The sequence below is a fragment of the Colias eurytheme genome, chromosome 1 (genome assembly GCF_061535395.1).
Source record: "Colias eurytheme isolate Ceu_HAF_F1 chromosome 1, ilColEury1 Martin Lab GWU primary, whole genome shotgun sequence".
In the NCBI taxonomy this organism is placed as follows: Eukaryota; Metazoa; Arthropoda; class Insecta; order Lepidoptera; family Pieridae; genus Colias; species Colias eurytheme.
In genome coordinates this window covers 12045702-12066270 of record NC_142980.1, presented here as the reverse complement: position 1 = coordinate 12066270, position 20569 = coordinate 12045702, and the positions used below count along the sequence as shown (strand labels likewise).

At 33.8% G+C, this 20569-nt stretch overlaps 2 protein-coding genes across 3 annotated transcripts in view; both read right to left on the bottom strand.

Annotated features, from left to right (window-relative positions):
* Nucleotides 1-302: 302 nt before the first annotated feature.
* Nucleotides 303-3693, bottom strand: LOC149911285 (uncharacterized). Its single transcript, XM_090104846.1, has 7 exons — nt 3495-3693; nt 3095-3247; nt 2542-2672; nt 1978-2233; nt 1650-1834; nt 1116-1317; nt 303-722 (listed from the first exon to the last, which is right to left on the bottom strand). The coding sequence occupies exons 1-7, from the start codon at nt 3622-3624 to the stop codon at nt 601-603; spliced, it is 1179 nt and encodes a 392-aa protein (XP_089960972.1). The 5' UTR covers nt 3625-3693; the 3' UTR covers nt 303-600.
* A 1133-nt stretch (nt 3694-4826) lies between these two features.
* LOC149911282 (uncharacterized) overlaps nt 4827-20569 on the bottom strand; it is a 60905-nt gene continuing 45162 nt past the window's right edge. For both annotated transcript variants that reach the window (XM_090104828.1, XM_090104836.1), the window contains exons 3-8: nt 11420-11860; nt 10804-10899; nt 9839-9998; nt 9556-9615; nt 9097-9335; nt 4827-8649 (exon numbers count right to left, since the gene is read on the bottom strand). In XM_090104828.1, the coding sequence (XP_089960954.1) occupies nt 9145-9335; nt 9556-9615; nt 9839-9998; nt 10804-10899; nt 11420-11860 (948 nt within the window). In that variant the 3' untranslated portion in view covers nt 4827-8649; nt 9097-9144. The remainder of the gene's footprint in view (nt 8650-9096; nt 9336-9555; nt 9616-9838; nt 9999-10803; nt 10900-11419; nt 11861-20569) is intronic.

Genomic DNA, 20569 nt, shown 5'->3' with positions numbered 1-20569 from the left:
TAGTGGATCAGGATACCTACCAATCAATTCACAATAAGAAACTCGAATCGTTGATATGTGGTTTTCTAAAATAATTATTGACATCTGAAAGCATTTGGACCTAACGAGGGTTTTCTTTACATTGTACCTAAATAAATCTATTTTTATCCAGAAATAATTGTTAAGTTACAACGATTACGTAGTTATTTTAGTTGTAGTTTTAATAATAATATAGTACAAGCGTTGGTAAATAGATAATGAGTATTATTTTTTGCATAATATGTAAACGTGAAATGGTTGAAATAAAAAACATAAAAATTACTTAATTTTTTATTGTATATTAACATCGTCTAGTCAAAAAAGAAATTAGTTTGAATGCGATTTTTCTAAAACATAATCTCTTTTTTAAGTGTCTTCTTAATCCACTTTAATATATGAATATACATAATACATATACTACTCAAGCACTATTTTCATTGATGAATATATATTTTGTTATCCTGTCAACTTTTGTGTAAATAATAAGTTTGCGATTTCCATGCGGTTTCTAGGTTATGTACATATAAATAAGTCCCAGTTTTTTTAGAAATCCGGAACTATCATTGCTCATTTTGTAGTGAACTAGCATGCAATTTGTGAATAAGCGAGCGAAAATCCCCTGTTAGCGACATCTGGTGGTGTAGTGGCCGTGGCTCCTTCGTTGGCGTTCGTCACCACGTAGACGACGAACGGCTTTAATGAAGCTGTGGAAGTGTTGTTTGGTTAGAAAGAAGTTGGTACAAATTGGAGCTTTTAACCCCTAAACTTCGACAAAAATCGGAACAGGATGAGGTTTAAAATATGTTTGTATGGCAAAAATGCTGTTGTATCAGAAGTACTCGTCATGATTTTGCACGCCTCATTAGTAGTCGGTAGGTAGTGCTCTACTCTCGCCTTACAGATTTTTTTGTTACGTTGAAAGGAACTACTTTGATCCCAAAGAAAAATTCCAAAAATAGTTTCGGATATTACGAACTTTTGTTGCCCTAAATTTACTTTTATTTAACATTTTACATTTCATCCATATAAAAACCGTTAAATAAATTAGAAAAAAAAAAATACATTCGTATAAATTCGTATAAAATACAAAATCTTACTCGACACAGTAGTAAATCCAAGTCCGCAGAATCGATCAGCACCGACCGCTACATTGGTAGCCACAACTATCGGGTTCGGTATTATAACAAAGTCAGTGGTACAGGCGGCTCCGTTTATGGACCCTACGGTAGTACCGAGCACGGTACCGTCTGCACCTTCCACGTCACCGGTTACGGTGAAAGAAAATTGGTCTCCAGCTGCCTGAAATATCGTAAAGGTCACCTTATAAACATGGTTAGAATATTATTATGATATTTTAAGAATTCAAACTTATTTTAACGCTTAAGAAGCGCTTCTACGTACTTCTGTTCATCTGTTGGCAATAATTTTTCTTTTAGGCCTATATTAGACGTGTATAGGTACTAGAAGATTTGTTTAATCGATCTTTACAAAAAATATTTGCTCTCTTAATTAAAAGGGATAATAGAACCATAATTTTTGCTCTTCTTGTTCTTCAAATTTAGAGTAACTGTAAATAGTAGTTTTAGGTTGAATTTGTGAGGTTCATGATAGCTAAGTTTTGATCTTCTTACCTGAGAGTACTGGATACCACAGTAACCGGCCTCCATTCTAATACAAATTCCGTAGTTCAAATTAGCTAATTGTCTCGTTCCTGTCACTAAAGATGCACTCAGTACCGAGTTGGCTGCGGATCCGTAATTGAAACTGCTGATTGTACCAGTGGTACCCGTGTAATACTGGAGACAACCGTTTGGCGCTAAAAATTGAAACATGGATTAATACTATACGTAATTAACAGGGTATTGTCCATTCCTTTATTAAAGCAATATGAAGAAGGAGCATCGGAAAAGCTTTAAGAATTCATATGCTACCATTTAACAGAAAAATTTAATCAATTACCTAATCCAGGACAATCGCAACCCAACTGTGTGAGTCTAATATTCCAACGCCTCGAGAAAGTTGTAGATAACGTTGCAGCTATAGTAATAGTTATAGCTGCGTCACCATTGAAGTCTACGAATATCGTTTGGCCAGTGTTATCGCCACAAAGTACTGGGACAATTGTGTTCCCTCCAGTTATAGTGAGGGAGTCGGTTGAACAGACGCCGTCTCCGTCTGGTTGGGCGAGAACTAGGTCCAGGAAGTCTAAGCGGAGCTATTGGATTAAAAAAAAACACTATTAACTCCTAATTTTCTATTCGGGTTAAGATATTATAAGGAAAAGACTTCTATAAAGAAACATAGCATAGGTAAGTAGATTAGTGATTCAGATATGCATCTGTTGTAAAATAATCTAATATGTACTAAAGAGTCAGAAATACATAAATTGTTTAAGAAATACTTTGCAAAGTGGCAGTGAAAAGAAAGTAGAAACAATCTACTAGAAAATATTGGCAAGTCACTAGAACTTACTCCTATGTACATTTTGTGTAATATAATGGAATAAATAAAGAATGTAAATACCTGGCAAATATTGGAGTTACAACGGTTGACGATGATGTTGCAAGCCTGTCCCCCGGCGTACGCAGACGGGTACCCCGGGCTGGTGAAGTATGTGTTGTTTACATTCGTGTTACTGCCGCAACTTCTGGATACTAACAACATAACGGTTTATTGTTATGAATTATAGAATGAATCTTGCTAAAATAGTCGTAAGTTCATGCCGTAATATTTTATTTTATGTTATAACTACAGTAGTACAGTCTAGACATCATAATTATAATAAGATTGCTAGTAAAATTATTAATTTGAAAGTTTTTGAGATTGTCTCCAATTTTGAAAACCTTTTCAATTTATCGATCGCTTTTATTTTGTATCCCCAGTTAATGTTCGAAATTATTTGTGAAAGTTTAAGGGCGAGTTCAATTACCATACATTCTAAATGAAAACTGGAATCTCCTATGAGTTGAGCAATTTTCTTGCTCTCCAATGATTATAACGAACCACTTGATAGCATGGATTATGGCATGGATTCAAGCATGAGTTACTCAAAGAAATCATCATCTTTCCAACTTACCAACGCAGCATCTGCCTCGTCTAGACGCGCACATTCCCGTGATAGTGCCGTTCAGGTTGTTACACTCTCGCCGAGCAAGACAGGTGCCATTCATAGTGTTCGTGCTGGAACAGTCCGTGTTCGCGAATCGCACTATACTAATGAAGGGGAACACTGGAACGAAAGTAGGACTTGGTAATACAAATATTATTTAGTACCCGGATTCTGGAGTTCAAGTTCAATCCATTTAAAGCCAATTTGCAGCAGGTAATAGATAAATCTATGTCAAACATTTTCTTAAACCTAATCGCGGCAAATAAATGAATGACAGAAAGAGAAATCGCAATTTATATTCGCTGCTGCATATGAATACCTTGATTTAATAATAACAATTAAAGCAGAGAGAAGAAACAGTACTTACAAACTTTGCCCTCTCTTTGACCAGCCTCTTCGAGATCATGGTCTTCATCACCTAGATCATCGTACACATGTAAAGCAGCGGAGAAAGCAATCAGTGACGCAACCGCCAACCACAATAATTTCTTGGTCATTTTGAACTGCGGTCAAAATCAACCCTAGAATCTTAAATGGAACGTAGGCACATCCCAAAAGCTATGAAATTTTGCGTGAAATGAGTGCTATGCCTATCTTCATACCTTTTATAAAGTGTGGAATAACGGTTCTGTATTTGTGCAAAGTGTTACCGTTCCTACCGTTTTTCATTTAGCACTTTAGTGACATAGGATAGCTATGTGTTACAGATGATTAGCAGTTAACTACGCGTCTCTGCATTCTATCTTCATACTGGTACTTTGTGTGCTATTGAGATTATCAATTCAATGGAACCAACAAAGAAACCGACAACTTTCTGGTGGTATGGCAGTGTAAAGTTAAAGTCAAAGTGGCTACACTCCTGTTGGTCGTAGCGTGATGATATAATATACCCTATAGTCTTCCTTGATAAATGAGCTATCTAATACCGAAAAAAAAATTTCAAATCGGACCAGTAGCTCCCGAGATTAGCGCGTTCAAACGAACAAACAAACTCTTCAGCTTTATAATATTAGTATAGATTTTAATTCCTAGAAAAAAGTCATCAAAGCTACAACATTAACAAATAAAACTTTGTCTATCAACGTAAAATAAGTACCGACATAGTAGTCGATAGAAGACCTTCTCTCAACCTAGTAAGACTATTACTCTATTTGTGACTCACTGAATGTGTGAAAATATATTTTGTGTGATTCACTTTGTTCTACTTCTTAACTTTGTATTTCGGTTTACTCGTACTTTCCCTTGACTTAACAATAAAAACCATGTTTGTACTTAATTATTAAAAATTTTTAATACAGATACTCCATGATTGCTCTATAGCGTGGACATCTACTCTTATTTATTAAAATTTAATTGTAAATTCTCCCGTAATTTTGTAGGTATATAGCATAACCAAATCGATTCAGTGTTTTGTCTTCTAGTTTATAAGCTACACACACCTTCTTATTAGATTTAAATATAATTTTAAAAGGATCTCTAAATTAATTAACATTCTTATTTATGTAATAATAAAAAATAAAAAAAATAAATGCAATACAGAAGATCTTCGAAAGATGTATGATGTAGTTATGTTATGAAATTACCTTCGATAAAGGAAAATTAAGGTGATGTAGAAACGTACCCTAGGTAGAGCTGTTCAAGAGAATTGAAAGATAATTATATATTCTTATATGAGGAAGGTAAATTAAACACCTTGTTATTTATGTGACTATATTTAATTTGTTTTGTGTAGTTGCATTTACTTTACAATATTGTTTTACATTTATGTAATTCTCGGTTTTTTATAAAATGAAGTCGCTTAGTATGTACTTACGCTTTTATACAGCATGACAAAATAGGCATTACTTGTTTGCAAATTACATTATGCATAGGCATCAGCTTAAACTAAATAAGTAATATATGCACCTTTGTATATACATTTTGTTCGTAAAATGGCATGATATTTTATAACTATCTAGGTAACTATCAGTAAAACTTAAGCCTTTTATTTTGAAAGCATACACCGGAGCTCAGCGATTTATAAACCAAAATATTTATTTAGGTATATTTATTAATTTATAGTACCTACGCAAATTTTGATTATTTGGGTGGTAATATAAATATCTTATGGCACGAAGATTATGTATTTATATGTTTGTTGTTAGAAAAATTAAATAGTTACTGTATGTATACTGTATTTACATACCTAGTATATATTTAATTATCTCAACACCATACATGTTTATGTTATAGTCATATTTTAATCGGAAGAGTAATATATGTATTACCAATTTTATCGGGTTGAAAATTATGCTTTATACAGTATTAAATAAATGTATTTTAAACTGACTTTAAAACAAAGAACAAACGAAAAATACACCTCGACCGACTCCATCTTATGAACACTATAAAATTAAGTACACTCATATAATATTATCAATATATTCAACTCTTACATTAACTACACAAAATATATAAAAAGAATTTAAAAACTTGTCATTGGTAATAAATTATTTTGTGACTTAGTCAACATACAAAACTATATTACTTAAAATATAATTATCTAAACATAAAAAATATAATTCTTATTTATAAAAAAAATAATTTTGAAACAAAAAATTAAGGTACGCAAATATTACAAACTCGTAAAAAACGAGTATGGAAAAGTTGAGGTACATCCGATTTATACAAAACGATAAACTCCTACATCTACATATACATTAACATTGGAACAAAAACATATAATCGCATAAATACAAATATAAACTTAATATAGAGCAGAACGACATGTTGCAGTTTTATTATTTATCATAAAGTAACTTATATCTTTTGTTATTCATAGAGCCATTGTCATACACAGTCATTGATTGATATAGACATATAAGCTTCTTGATATAGACGAAATTTGAATTTTTTAAGTAGATACACTGGTTTCAGATAGATCAAAATTTCAGAATAACAGAACAGAAACATACTAAAAGTCAATTCGGTTTCTGCTCTACATTATTTCTTTATCTGTAATTATTTGAATATAAACATTATACATCCCTACAAATATGGCATCACCTGATAATTATTATGGCAAACATGTTGGACTTCAGAAATAGGTATATTTATTACATACCGTATTATTTTAAACTTGTTTTCCATCGATATATTAATTGTTACAAGTACAAATTGTAATAAATAAAAGATAATTCGTAAACAGAACAGCGGTTGTACCTTATTCTTTAATTATTATTTTATTTAAAGAATGAAATTTCGATAGATCTAATAATATTATTTTTTCCTTAGTTCAATAGGTTTAAAACTTAATAGCATGTCAACTTGATGTCAATATATGTCTCAAGATATAAATATTGCATAGTGAAATGTTTGCGTACGGTGCAAAAAGACACATTATTAAACGATATAAGGAAATAGCAAGTTAATATGAATCTTATTTTAATTATACTACATAGTATTTTCTATTAGAATTTTGCGAATAGCTTATGTACCAAACTCCTAAACGTTTACTTTAAATCATTAACGTAACATTTTATGGCATAGCATGTCAAAAACTAGGCATTCTTAAAAAATCTATAAGTAAGATATTCCGATTTTATATTAATTATTATATACTAAATGCAAGAGAGATTGGCAAGATAAAAGATCGATAATAGTTTCAGTCAGATTGTGGTGTATCGTGCAAAGATAATAAACCAACTGATTACTGAAGCACTTTTAAGTTTTAAATACAATCCGCATGTTGGTTTCGCACGTAGGTTAATTTTTGAGAGGTGCACTAGGTTTTTGCATTTCTTACTTCTTAGTTAGTATTTTTAAAAGTTCAAAATTTGAAAGCTAAGTTTAGTGTATATATTACGCATTACATCCTCCAATTACGATATAGAGTTCGTCATAGTATAAAAACATTGTTATGATTTTTACGTCATTAGTTAGCTGAGCATGGTGTTCGCATTAGAATAATTAGCAGCTTCTCTAGAGAGTTTATCCATCAAAACCTAACCGTTAGTCTTATAAATAACGTGTCCATTTAGCTGATGTTATATACGCATTATAATAAGTACATATTAAGTCTACATAAAAGAAGGCATTTGCAAAGACACTGGATTTGTTGGACGGACGCAATAAGGCTGTCTGTTATAAATTTACTAAAATACTTAGCATTAATGTAATACATATTATATTAAAATACTTAAGTACAAGTATTCATTCAATTTTTATATGTGCGTGAAGTAAGCGTAAAATCTTTGTGGAAATCGAATGACAGTATCAAGAATGGGTCCTTAATTATCATTAATTTGAGATATGTAACTATTACAATATTAATAATTATATTTTCTGGATGAATATAAAAATCTGCATAATATCGAGACTAGAAAGTTTTTATTGGTGCCTCCGAATTTGGCTACCTAATGAAGATTATTTGGGTATTTCAATATTTGTTTAAGTTTTAAAGTAAACAGATAGAATGCAATATTGGAAAAGTCAATTAAAATATTTTGTATATAAAATATTCAAGTGATAATACAAATGATTTATTATTATTATAAAAATAGGTTTAAATTGAAGCAGATACTCAAATTCGAAGTCACCGTCGTACAATTGAAATGACTACACGCTAGTTGATAATAATTATGTAATTATTACTATTACTTATCGATATTGATAATATCTTGGATATTCAATGTTACTCTTAATTAACTCAATAAATTAATCATATCTAAAGAATACTAAATAATAACGATACATAGCGATCGTCGTCTTATTGTTACAGTGAGCAAATGTTACTTTTGTCATACGTATGTCAACGTAAGTGGGTATGTCTTTACTTATCTTACAAGACCATAATATAGGTACTTACTGATTTGAAACTAACAATCTTTTTAGGGCTAAGTTTCGTTTTGTTTAAAACGAACAGTTATACTCAATAAGGCACTATAACGTTGTAAAGATATTGTTTATATGAGTCAAAAATTAACTCAACTTTTGATAAAATGGTAAATCTTAAACTTAGTAGTTCTAGTTATAACATATAAGTGGTTAAATATTTCACAATAAGGTTACGATCGCTACACACCGTTCACATAATTGTCATTTTTCAATACATAAATATCTATCAAGTACTTAGGTATCTATAACGTAAAATAAGTTGTTTTATAGATGACTTCAATAGCTCTAACAATTTACAATATAATTAGGTATGTAGATATGTAAAGCGATTTCCTTGGTAATGATTGTACCTATTGGGCCTTTTAATGATATATAGTAGTTTGTTGATGCCCCACGGGGCGTTTGATACGAATTCAGGGCTTCATAAATATAGTATAATGACTTAAAATCTGTTGTCTTTCTTATAAGGTACGTATTGAAACACAGTGCTATCTTGTAGCCGCTTTACCGAACGGTATCTGATCTCCCAGTCTCGTGCCGCTGTCCCGTCACAACGAGCAGACAGACAGTCACGGCACTCCGTAGAATGTGTCCATCAGGCTAGAGTCCAGGTCACATTCTAGAAATATATTTTCACTACATTCCTCCTGAAACAATAATTTAAACATTAGCCATAGTTGATATCGATTTATTTCAAGTATGTGTTTAATTATTATTATGGAAAAATAAATATGTAACTGATAGATATCTACAGCTTAATATTTAAATAGGTACGGAATTACGAATGTGGCTGTACGAGGCTAATATCTTGTTTCGGACGCAGTCATATTGATATTATACATTATCTTTTGATACTTACGACTTTTATGTCCAAAATAATCTCTATTTATTGTAGGTATGATATGCAATTTTTTAGCAAGTGTGAATGTGTTTTGTTTTATAAATTAAGATGTTACGAATTCCGCATTGGTATATTAAGTATGTTGTAATGTGTGTGATTATGTGTGTGTCATCGTTGAGTAACTTATTTCAGTCACTGATAAATCATAAAAGCCACAGAGCCACATAGTAACGTCAAACTGGTAGTAAATTACCTGAGAGATTTGAGGCGCAGGCATTTGGTCTGCGCCTCGTCTCGCGTGTCATTTAGAGGTTTTGGGCAAATGCCTCTTCATGTGCAGCGCGAGGTGGTCGGACCTGGCGAAGGAGCGCTCGCACACGGCGCACTTGAAGGGTTTTGCGCCCGTGTGCTTGCGGTAGTGGCGCGTCAGCTCGTCTGACCGCGCGAACCTCCACTCGCACTCAGGCCATTGGCAAGTATAGGGCTTTTCTCCTGTTGCAATGAAGATTGTTAATCACGTTAATAATATGGAAAGTATGGGATCAGTATAAACATAGTTATACTGTGGTATAGGACAGTATGTGAACATACAGCGTGTTCTATTTCGCATTGCAAGCAGTTTACACAAAATAAATAAATAGTAATATCGCTTTGCTTTGATTCGCAGGGCAGTATATTTAGTGTAGTTAAAAATAAACGTAAAGAGGTTTACCTGTATGAATCCTTTGATGTGCTTTTAGGTGCGAACTTTTTGTGTAAACCTTCGTGCAACCTGAAAATGTTATTGAGAATTATTGTATCAAGGATAGACTAGTTTCCAAATTTTTATAAATTTTAGATGTTGGTGAGACGGAATGAGTAACTACTATATTATCCATCTAAGACGATTTTTTATTATGGTTTTCATTACCATTTGCTATTGTATAAACGTAGTGTTCTAGATTATATATTTTACGGTTTTGTATGGCCTAACTATGATAACAATAACGAATTACCAAGGAAATCGCAATGGTGAACTCTTCTTTTCTCCAGTTCTGGATTGTTCCGTCTGTTGTATTTGACGGAGGATGGTGGGGCCAGTCTTGAGTGGGGCATGGGGACGTGCCCCAGCGGGGGTGGTGGTGGCTGCGGCGCCATTTGCATTTGGGGCATAGGCTGGAATAAATTCGTGGAGTTTTTAGTCTTGCGTCCTAACCTGTGCTAAATAGTAAATGTTATAGGGGGTTTTTTTGTTTCTTACGATTCTCTTATTATTACAAATACAACTAGACCAATTCTTTTTCTAGTAGAAAGCTCTATATTTTTGTAAAGTAGATACGTTATGATACGATAGTAGGTACATACACTACCTAAAAATAATCTATTTTTGTTTTTTGTTGCTTAGTTCGGACAAGTGGCTAATAATATTATAAATGAAAAGATATAATATTACTATCCACTATGAATACGAAATTAAAATTTTAATACAGAGAGATTTTGGAAAAGTACTAAATTTTAAATTAGTGTAACTCGCGAGTACCTATTGCCACAGGCTGATACTTAACAATGGTGTTTATTTCCCTTTCTTCGGAGCAGATGTTTTTCACATCTGTTTACTGTTCGATTTAGAATCAATTAAAGGGCAACCCGTGATGTTTAGTTAGTAGTTAATTGAGTGGATAATTAATCAAAAACAATTAGGCGCTGGTTGTTACTTGTTATCATATAAAAAAATAATATGAACATCATTTGCTCTACATTAGCAATAAGTACATTAGTAGGTACAGTAGCATTACTAGGATATATCCTTACCCTCATTTTAACAGTAGTAAGTAGTTACTACTGTTAAAATAAGGGTAGTATTTAAACGAGTGACTCTAAAATAAAGTTAAAATATAATGAATATAGAATTGGAAATTTCTCTTTTTGAAGGTAGAAAATGGTATATAATTTAAATAAAAGAGACTTATATGTATCTCACCGGCGGATGATGCTGATGCTGCGGCTGGTGCTGCACGAGCGGCGCGCGCAGCAGCGGCGGCGGGTGGTACGGCGGCGGCGGCGTTCGGCGCGCACACTGTAACATACCCACGTCTCCTGTGTTTCACTCTTTGACGGCCCATAATTTAGGTCAAATAACCTTTTGATAAATAGAATAGGAGAATCTTTACCAATACTATCTACTTTTAAGTCCATTTGTAAATTGCAAAGGAAGTGTAATAAAAAAATGTGTAAGTAGGTACATATTATTCATTTACAAAATCATTAACCAAAATAACTTTTACTTTATTATAATAGCAGTAGTAAAATTCAACAAATCAAGATTTTTCTTCTTCAAAAACGATCATTTGATAAACAAATTGGATTAAAGTAGCACAGAAAAAATTTATGGAGGACGGCTTACCTACATACCCGTTTCGATTTGTTTAACATTAATATTTTACGTCCCGATGACCTGTTTTCGTGCAGTGACGTTGCTAAATTTACAATACATACATACAAATGGTACATGACAATCGCTTTGCATAGATGGTACCATCTGTCGCTTCGTCGCTAGCAATCGCAAGGAATTGGGCCAGTAGGGTAAGTAGAGTTACCTGCATGGAATTGCCTGGGCTGCCCTGGTCGGAACCGGGCGGCGTCAGAGGAGACATGTAGACGAGTCTCGAAGGTGGGTATTTTGAGAACGACGTCGCTGGCTGCTGCTGGAGCTGGTGCTGCGCCGGCTGAGGGTGGGCGTACGTCGGAGGCGCGCCCAATCTCTCCGTCTTGATTTCCAATGGACTAAGGAGTGGAGTGGCGCATTCTTCGAGTAATGCGTCTTCTGTTTCGAGTTTAACGTGAGTGGCTCCCAGCGGAGCGAGCATATTCGCATTTTCAGGATCGATGTTCCTGATAGAAGAGGCGATGTCCTCCCACAGGGCGGGGCGGAGGAAGGCATCATCGCGCGAAGAAGTCCCCCCGTCGAAGAGGTCCATGTGGCCGGGCGCGATAGCGGCGCCCCCTTGCTTGCACAGAAGCGACTCGAGTTCAGATGTCTGAAACGGTTGAAACCATAGTTGAAACATTGACACTAAGTTCGCACTGTTATCTATGTAAAAAAAATGATCTTTATGCAATTAATAAATTAATTATTAATATGACCAGCGTCTACGGGGAATCAAGATCAAAGTGATACGAATGTCGAATAGTTCGCACTAGTCCTACTTTACTTTTCTACATTGATGAAATATGATGATTGTAACGAGAGAATCGTATGCGTTAGAATGGTTTCATATTAGCGCAAGGCATAATTTATTTACGTTGTAATGAACCCAATAAAATTTGATCATCGCTTGAGTTGCATCCTAATTCGTACATTATCGAATTGCTGCTTAGTTTAAACTAGATTAAGCCGTTTATATGTCCGGGAATATTACGAAGTATTTTTCGAACAATACCAATCTGTAAGCATTATGAAAATCTTATTCAAATGTAAACTTTCCTATATTTACAACGTGATTTATTCTATGAAATACCACAAGAAATTTATTATGCAAATCCTTTGATCACAAAGACCAATCCCACGGGGCAGTGTATTTCAAACAGACATAGCTGCGGCTTTTGAGCAAAATCTGCTGCTAGAGATCGTTAAGAGAGATATTGTTTCGATTGAAAATCTGTCGTAAGCTGTCTTTAACGTTGTTGTTAATTTTAGTATCAATTCTGTATATGCTTATGTATTAAATATAATAATAAAGCTGAAGAGTATGTTTGCTTGAACGCGCAAATCTCAGGTATAATCTATTTACCGGAGACGACTCGGTATAGATAGAGCATCAAAATATTGTTGAAAGTGAAAAATATTGGAAAAGCGAGAAAAATATTCCTTTTGCAGTTGCATGGTTCAGTTATTAAAAAAAACAGTCAACAGGCTCATTATAATGTGCATCTACTTCTAAAGTCCTGAGGGATGAGGTTTTGTTTATAAAGACTTCTAACTTGTAAAATGGCTGTGGTGACTTTAATTTAAAAACCAAATATTTATTGTCATATTTATCATTTTAGCTCATTTACAGTTGCATAATAACAACAAGACACCTGTTATGGCATGGTTAAAATGCACATCATGTTCATTATAACATTGTCCGATTAATAGTTATTATTATAGGTACGACTTTACCGGGCAATATCACTTGATAAAATTCAAGATTTTAAGTACCTTTATATATGGTATAATTTAGTTTTTTTCTAGCCGGGTAATATAATTTAATTCTCATTGAATTCTAGTATGTGTAAATCAATCCGATAGCTATAATATGTATCGTTATGTGTATCGTTTTAAATACATACTGTACAAGTACAACCACGTGTACCTATATTCTGTATATTTACGTGTACCTATTTTCGATACACGAGCACGTCTAAGTAGGTACTCGATGCAGTAATTACACGTAATTAAAGCGACATATCATAATCGGATCGGAAAAATGCTGTTGATGATAGTGGTGTCATGTTTGCTATTTCCAATTTCTCCGAGCGAGCTTAGCATTAGCATACAATGGGTCGGCCCACGCCGCGGCGCAAGCGCAGGTGACGCGTCATTACCGACTGCCTTTATAAACCAATGTTGAAAGGGATTAGCGTTAACATTTTATGTATTCAGGTTTTTTGTAATTTTCGCGGTTGAAATATTTAGTCATATCGGTGATTGTCAATAAGCTTTTAAATTTTTCGCTTTGCTCCCATTCTATAGGTTTTTATTTTGCTTAGTTGCCTAATAGAGCAAGGAATACAGTATCTATATTGGCCACTAATAGGCCAAACGCATTATCCAAATTTAGAAAATCAATTTTGACAACAAAATGTAGATTACAGCAATTTAATAAACACAAGCGTAGTGAAGCAATGCCGTAATCACACACGTAAAATATCGGCCAAGTTAATACAAAGTAAATTGCCGATAGAAACAGTGCAACCTGCTAACTCGCTCGCAAGAGATCGGTAACCCTTCGGTGCCGAATGGAACCTCTTTGCTGCGAGTGGTGTCGCAAGACTACCGGACCGCGCGCGAATTCCTCGCCTGACCTTTGCGAATGGATTGCGCCAGCGTCTCCTCCACCGCGGCTAGACGAGCTTAGGCAATTGCAGCACAGATTAAACCATGTTACAGATCAACCAGGGGTCCACAGATAAGCGAATAATCGTTTTGGGAGAGGTCACGGTGCTTTTCAAAAAGGTATTAGAAAAATGTTTATGAGGGTCCAATTTGTAATACCTATAGCTTCTTTCAGTTCTTTTTTCCGAAGTTTAACAGTATTTAACAAAAAGCCGGAAAACTAAAAAAGCTTATTTTTTATTTTAATTTGCTAAATTACAATTAAAGCATGTTTAATTAAGATAACATAAATAAAAATCATAAACCGATTGTTAATCATTCATAGTTTTAAGATTCCATAAAAGCTTGCACTTGCGTTTCTACTCAATTGTGGTTATTAAAGTTAAATATATGTAACTGGTTTCTCAAAGGTAGAGTTAAACGAGGTCCAATGTTTATGCCAGCAATAATTAGGATAGATAATAATGAGACAGGGTGTAACTGCACTGCCCGTAATTTTATGTTTAACAAGAAACTGAAGTAACTCTCACCAGAAAGCTTTTGAATAAATGTAGCAACAAATAGGATCGCGTAAACTTTCATTATTTTCGTTCTTTAACTGGCACAATAGCGCCTCGATGTTGTGCTGGATAAGTTAATAAGTTATACATTTTATTAGTGAATTTAAAGCTGTTTCTATACCGATACGTAATCTATATAATATACAGGGTGTCCCAAAAAGTAGTGATATACTGAAGCTGGGAGGTAGAGGACTTACGAGTGCTATCCGAATCACCCCCATGTGTGTTATGCGATTTTTCGTATTTTCGGAGTTATTACATTTTTTTCAATTTTTCATCTATCGCCGAGTACGATGAGATTTTTATTTATGGTGACGTGAATTATTGCGCTAGATGCTTGATTTTTTTTTGTGTGCTAAGCTGAAAGATAGGCCAATTCAGTATGGTAACATTTACTATCGTTAAATCTTCGAATAGAATAAAAAAAAGAATTAAATGCCAAGAAAGATAAAATTACCCAGTATGTTCATAACTTCAAGGGCCCATAAAAAATAAAATCACATAAAAAAGGTTTTCCATTTGGCTTTTCAAAACTTGCTCTATCGATCAGGTAGCTACCCTAAAAATTTCATTTTATTATTCTGAAGGCTTCAATCGAAAAATTGAAATCTAAATGTGGTAAGTGGAAAATTTTTATTAACATGATGATCATTAAAACCAATAAATAGGTGTTAAATTACCAGAATTTTTTTAAAATAGCCCCGCTGTTGCTCAATGCAAGTGCGACATCACCGTAAAAAGTTGTTTTTTTAATGTCTGAATGCTCTTTTATCATTTTAAATGGTTTCTTCTGCAACTATGAATTTCCGGGTTATTTCGTCCAAATTGTGGCAGTCTCTCGTCTTTGTAGTATTCCCACGGAAAAAATTCAGTAGGGTTTATGTCCGGAGATCGTGGAGGCCAGGCTAAAGGGCAAAAATACTCTGAAAGATGGATTGGTCGTTGCAGCCTGCGCATGCGCCGGTGATGCCTGCTTTAAAGCCTGGCCTCCACGGTCCCTCGACCTAAACCCCATTGATTTGTTTTAATGGGGATACTAAAAAGACCTTGGCCACTTGAGAGAATGCCACAATTTGGACGAAATAACCCGAAATTCATAGTTGCAGAAGAAACCATTAAAAATGATAAAAGAGCATTCAGACATTAAAAAGACAACTTTTTACGGTGATGTCGCACTTGCATTGAGCAACAGCGGGGCTATTTTAAAAAAATTCTGGTAATTTAACACCTATTTATTGGTTTTAATGATCATCATGTTAATAAAAATTTTCCACTTACCACATTTAGATTTCAATTTTTCGATTGAAGCCTTCAGAATAATAAAATGAAATTTTTAGGGTAGCTACCTGATCGATAGAGCAAGTTTTTAAAAGCCAAATGGAAAACCTTTTTTATGTGATTTTATTTTTTTATGGGCCCTTGAAGTTATGAACATACTGGGTAATTTTATCTTTCTTGGCATTTAATTCTTTTTTTTTTATTCCATTCGAAGATCTAACGATAGTAAATGTTACCATACTGAATTAGCCTATCTTTCAGCTTAGCACACAAAAAAAATCAAGCATCTAGCGCAATAATTCACGTCACCATAAATAAAAATCTCATCGTACTCGGCGATAGATGAAAAATTGAAAAAAATGTAATAACTCCGAAAATACGAAAAATCGCATAACACACATGGGGGTGATTCGGATAGCCCTCTTGGTCCTCTACCTTCCAGCTTTCGTTCATCACTACTTTTTGGGACACCCTGTATATATATAAAACTCAAAGGTGACTGATATAGTGATCTATCAACGCACAGCCCAAACCACTGGACGTATCGGGCTGAAATTTGGCATGCAGGTAGATGTCATAACGTAGGCGTCCCCTAAGAAAGGATTTTAGAAAATTCATCCCCTAAAGCGGTAAAATAGGGGATGAAAACTTATACCATGAAAATTAATCTTTTCCACGCAAGCGAAGCTGCGGGAAACAGCTAGTTAGTTATAGATAAACATGTTTATTAAAACTTTGTTTACCAAGCAAATGTACAAAACTAAATAGACACATTTGGTAACATTAAAGTCGTGTATTCTTTGGCTCAATGGTTGTTTAATTCGTTTCACTTTACCCTGTTTACGAAGTCATTGAATTGGTTCACGTACACAGCAGAAAGTTATGAAATGACAAGACCTCCCGCGGCACCGACAATTGTTGAAGATACCTTCAGAGATATGTCGGCAACTTTAACAAAATTTTAATTAAATACATGTTGTGTTTACCGCATAATGTAATAACCTCTTGTTATCGTTATTGAGAAAATGTTTTTTGTAAATTAGAATATTATCTACGTATACAATATGTTAAGTAAGTATTATATAAAGTGGCAATGTTTTTCGATAGGCATTTTAATCAATAAAGACAAAGATTTAAAAAAAAATTGGTCAATTAATGTATTCTTGTGAAAACATGAAAATTATTTAGAATATATATATTTCATGATGTAAGGCTTTGTATGTCGTGATATGATGTGATAAATACTAAATAGCGAAGCCTATGTTAAGAATTCCCATAATATCAATCTGAGTAAAGGTTGCTTCCATTTAAACAGACAGCTACCGTAATTTTACAAGTTGTATTCTGATAGCAGTTTATGAAGATGTTATATTATCTCGCCAACACGAAGCCAGCGCGCGTATTAATTGTCACAAGTTGTGCATTATTATGCGCTGTATAGGCTAATGGCTGAGAAGAGGTCAAACAGTAGCTTTATACCTGTCCGTGTCTATGTAATCTGAAACCTAGACTTAATCACTGTAAGCTCCAACCTAAGGCTCCAACCATATTGTCAAATAGCATCATATTTCAACGTCAACAAAAGCCTGTAAACAGTTAAATAAACAGTAATTATAATAAATATTGTCTTGAATCTATACGATGTCAATTAAATATTAATACGAGATATGGATGTTATTCTACTGATGTAGTATTTATAAACGTGTTTGAGTGTTTGGCATTTGCATAAACCACATGAATGATGAAGAGAGAAAAGGTTTCCAAATATTTTCCTTTAGGTAACATAGTCGTTAGCAAACAACATGTTAAAACTTCCTACCTATAATAACACTTGGAGTTTAGGTAGAAAATAATCATGGACCTAAAAATGATTAAAATATGCAAAATATACCTACTGAAATGTTTCCTGTGATTGGTAGTTTTATAGATAGCGAGTATGACGTGGCCATTAATCCATCACAGTGCGTAACCTTTCAGACCAATAGCAATCTGCTTCGTCATCTGACTCGTGATGCTAAATTAAATCTAGTTTATCTTCATATCACTGGCATATATTATTCACAGATAACAGAGAAAATAATCGAAGTTGTTTCGTGAAACGCATATTATGATAACGTTTTCTTTGTTTACAAATTCATATATCTAATGCTGCATAGCAACGCGCGAAATGTTAAAGCAATCCGTATATAAACTTTTATAACGAATGAAAAGCTTTCCACGTTTCCGATTCTATTTCCACATTTTTCTACCAATCACAGCGGGCTCGCGTGACAGCTCGCAATACATGAAAGCAATTTTCTCTTGCTTTTATGACTGCCAACTATAGCGATCCAACATCGAAATAGAGCCTAAGTAAAGTGGAACAATAACCATTGTTTATACACATTTTAAGACTGCTTTTCGTTTGAAATAGCTATAAGTACCTAGAAGGTCTTATCTATGACTGAGAATTCATTTTTAAAATTGAACAGTTTTATGTCCTATGAATATTCAGTACTCATGATTAAATAAATAATAATGGTATTTTACATTGATATATTTAGTTATATGTTTGCCAATAAGTACGTATAGACCTATTGATTTGTGATTATGTATGATATTGTTCTCATGGAATAAAATTGGTGTAGCATCCCGTTAAGGCATTGTTTGAACACTGCATTGGCCCGTGCCGACGCTCCATTTCCATAATTCAACTAAGCACCCACGCAGGCTCATTCTTCAGAGCTAACATTATGCACAATTGTAAACATTCATTTGTCGCTTATTACCGAGTCGTACAGTTGATTTTGCAAACGTCGCTCGCTGCACAAACATCAGTTTCCTTTGATGTAGGTAAGCCCATAATTCACCACATTAAATTTATAATTTTATAATCGCAGTGTACGTATAACGTCGAAACGTACTCGCTTAAACCTATGTGAAAGCTTCATTTTGTGGAGAAAATCTGATTGTAATCGGCACGATTAATGATCGGGGCTTTTACCAATGCTTCCCTTGCTTAGTATATCTTCGATTGTGAACACACGAAATGATATTCATTGTATCCACTGTCTATTCACAATTCCTATGATTTAATGATTATAACGTTGATGCAAATGTTTTAACACATAAAATAGTGGTAAGGCCTATAACTCAGCTTTCTTCTATCTGCATTCATGTAGGCATTCTCGAACTTGCGAGTTGTAATTTCTCACATTCCAAAAGACAACTTCTAGTCAATAAAATTAAAACACTCCAGTTTTTTTCATAGTAAACGTCTGTTAATTCATTTTGTTGTATAATTAAGTTGAATGTATATAAATATATATTAAACGTAAAGGTACATGCAATGTAATATTTTTAATACATTAAAAACATGAGAATGCCTTTCATATTATTTTTCTATGACATTTTTTGCAATTCAATAAAATATACGAAAACATCGTATTACTGTTTTAAGACTTGTGATAATCTTGATAAAATATATAAAGAGAGAAAGAGAGAGAATGAAAAAAAAACTAAAAAAAATTTAAACTAAAACAAAAACTGTATTTGTACATGATGTGTGCACGCGCCTATGTTCTACTATTTTCCGTTCCCAATAACACAACAATTCTCATAATTAAAATAAACAGCCGTCCAATATAATAACGTTGGCGTAATGTCCCATGGCTGTAGCTTACAGCAATAATATTTTACAAGGCAAAGGCACACATAGCGGCGAGTCATGGAAGCCATGGGTCTTGGGCGGTAGGGCGGGAGATCGATACAGGGAGCCGCCCACCGACCACCGTGGTACAGGCATTTGAATTTATTGTAATTGACGCAATCTTTATACATTTTTGTTGCTAGCGGCCTTTCGTGATTCCTGAATTTTTGTTGTTATGTAATAAGTACCTAAGTATAAAATACGATCATGAACTTTGAGCTTTTTTTATTAAAAGCATTTTCTGAATTTTTCTATTCTATGTTGATAATTTATTTGAATTTAACATTGAAGCAAATTCTATCTATTTGTTATATCTTTATATATATAAATCTCGTGTCACAATGTTTGTCCTCAATGGACTCCTAAACCACTTAACCGATTATAATAAAATTCGCACACCATGTGCAGTTCGATCCAACTTGAGAGATAGGATAGTTTAAACATGTAGGTACCACGGGCGAAGCCGGAGTGGACCACTAGTACTTACATAAGATACAACATATATGTTATAAAACAGATATCTAAAAACGCAAAATCTATTTCTTGTCCTTGTACTGCATGGTTACTAGGCACTGCGTCTGACAGTCATTAAATTGTATTATGTAGTTTATTACATAAATACACTTTAACAGTATCTAACTTCTTCCGCACTTCATTCTAAAGTAATGTTAATTTGAATGAGCTTATATAAAGCTTTATAAAGTTATGTTTTAACCCATTGAGCCCCGAGTGGCCCGATCGGTCCACGACACAATAGATTTTCTACTAAACGTTTAACGAAAAACAGCCCAACTTCTGACTCTATATAGGTTGTTACGAGTACATAGTTATATATTTATTTTAATATTTAATAATCTATAAGTATAGGTAGACACCGAATATTACTTGAACGTTGTTACAAAACGTCAAGAGCTTAATGAATCGAAACGCAAACAAACACGTCACATTAATAACATAATATTAACGTGGCGTCCCTCGGCGTCGGTCAGAAATAGGAGACGCAACAGTGCTAGTTTACTTTTCCCATAATTTTCGGTAAATATTCACAGGGGTTGCGAGCGTCGTTTGACACACAAAAAAATAAATCTACAAACATCCCAGTCTTCTATTTCATTGGGTAAAC

Coding starts and splice junctions, on each gene's coding strand:
- LOC149911285 (XM_090104846.1), bottom strand. CDS start 3,624: ATGACCAAGAAATTATTGTGGTTGGCGGTTGCGTCACTGATTGCTTTC. Junction 2,234..2,541: donor GTAACTCCAATATTTGCCAG/GTATTTACATTC, acceptor TTAATCCAATAG/CTCCGCTTAGACTTCCTGGA. Junction 723..1,115: donor TGGATTTACTACTGTGTCGA/GTAAGATTTTGT, acceptor ACACTTCCACAG/CTTCATTAAAGCCGTTCGTC.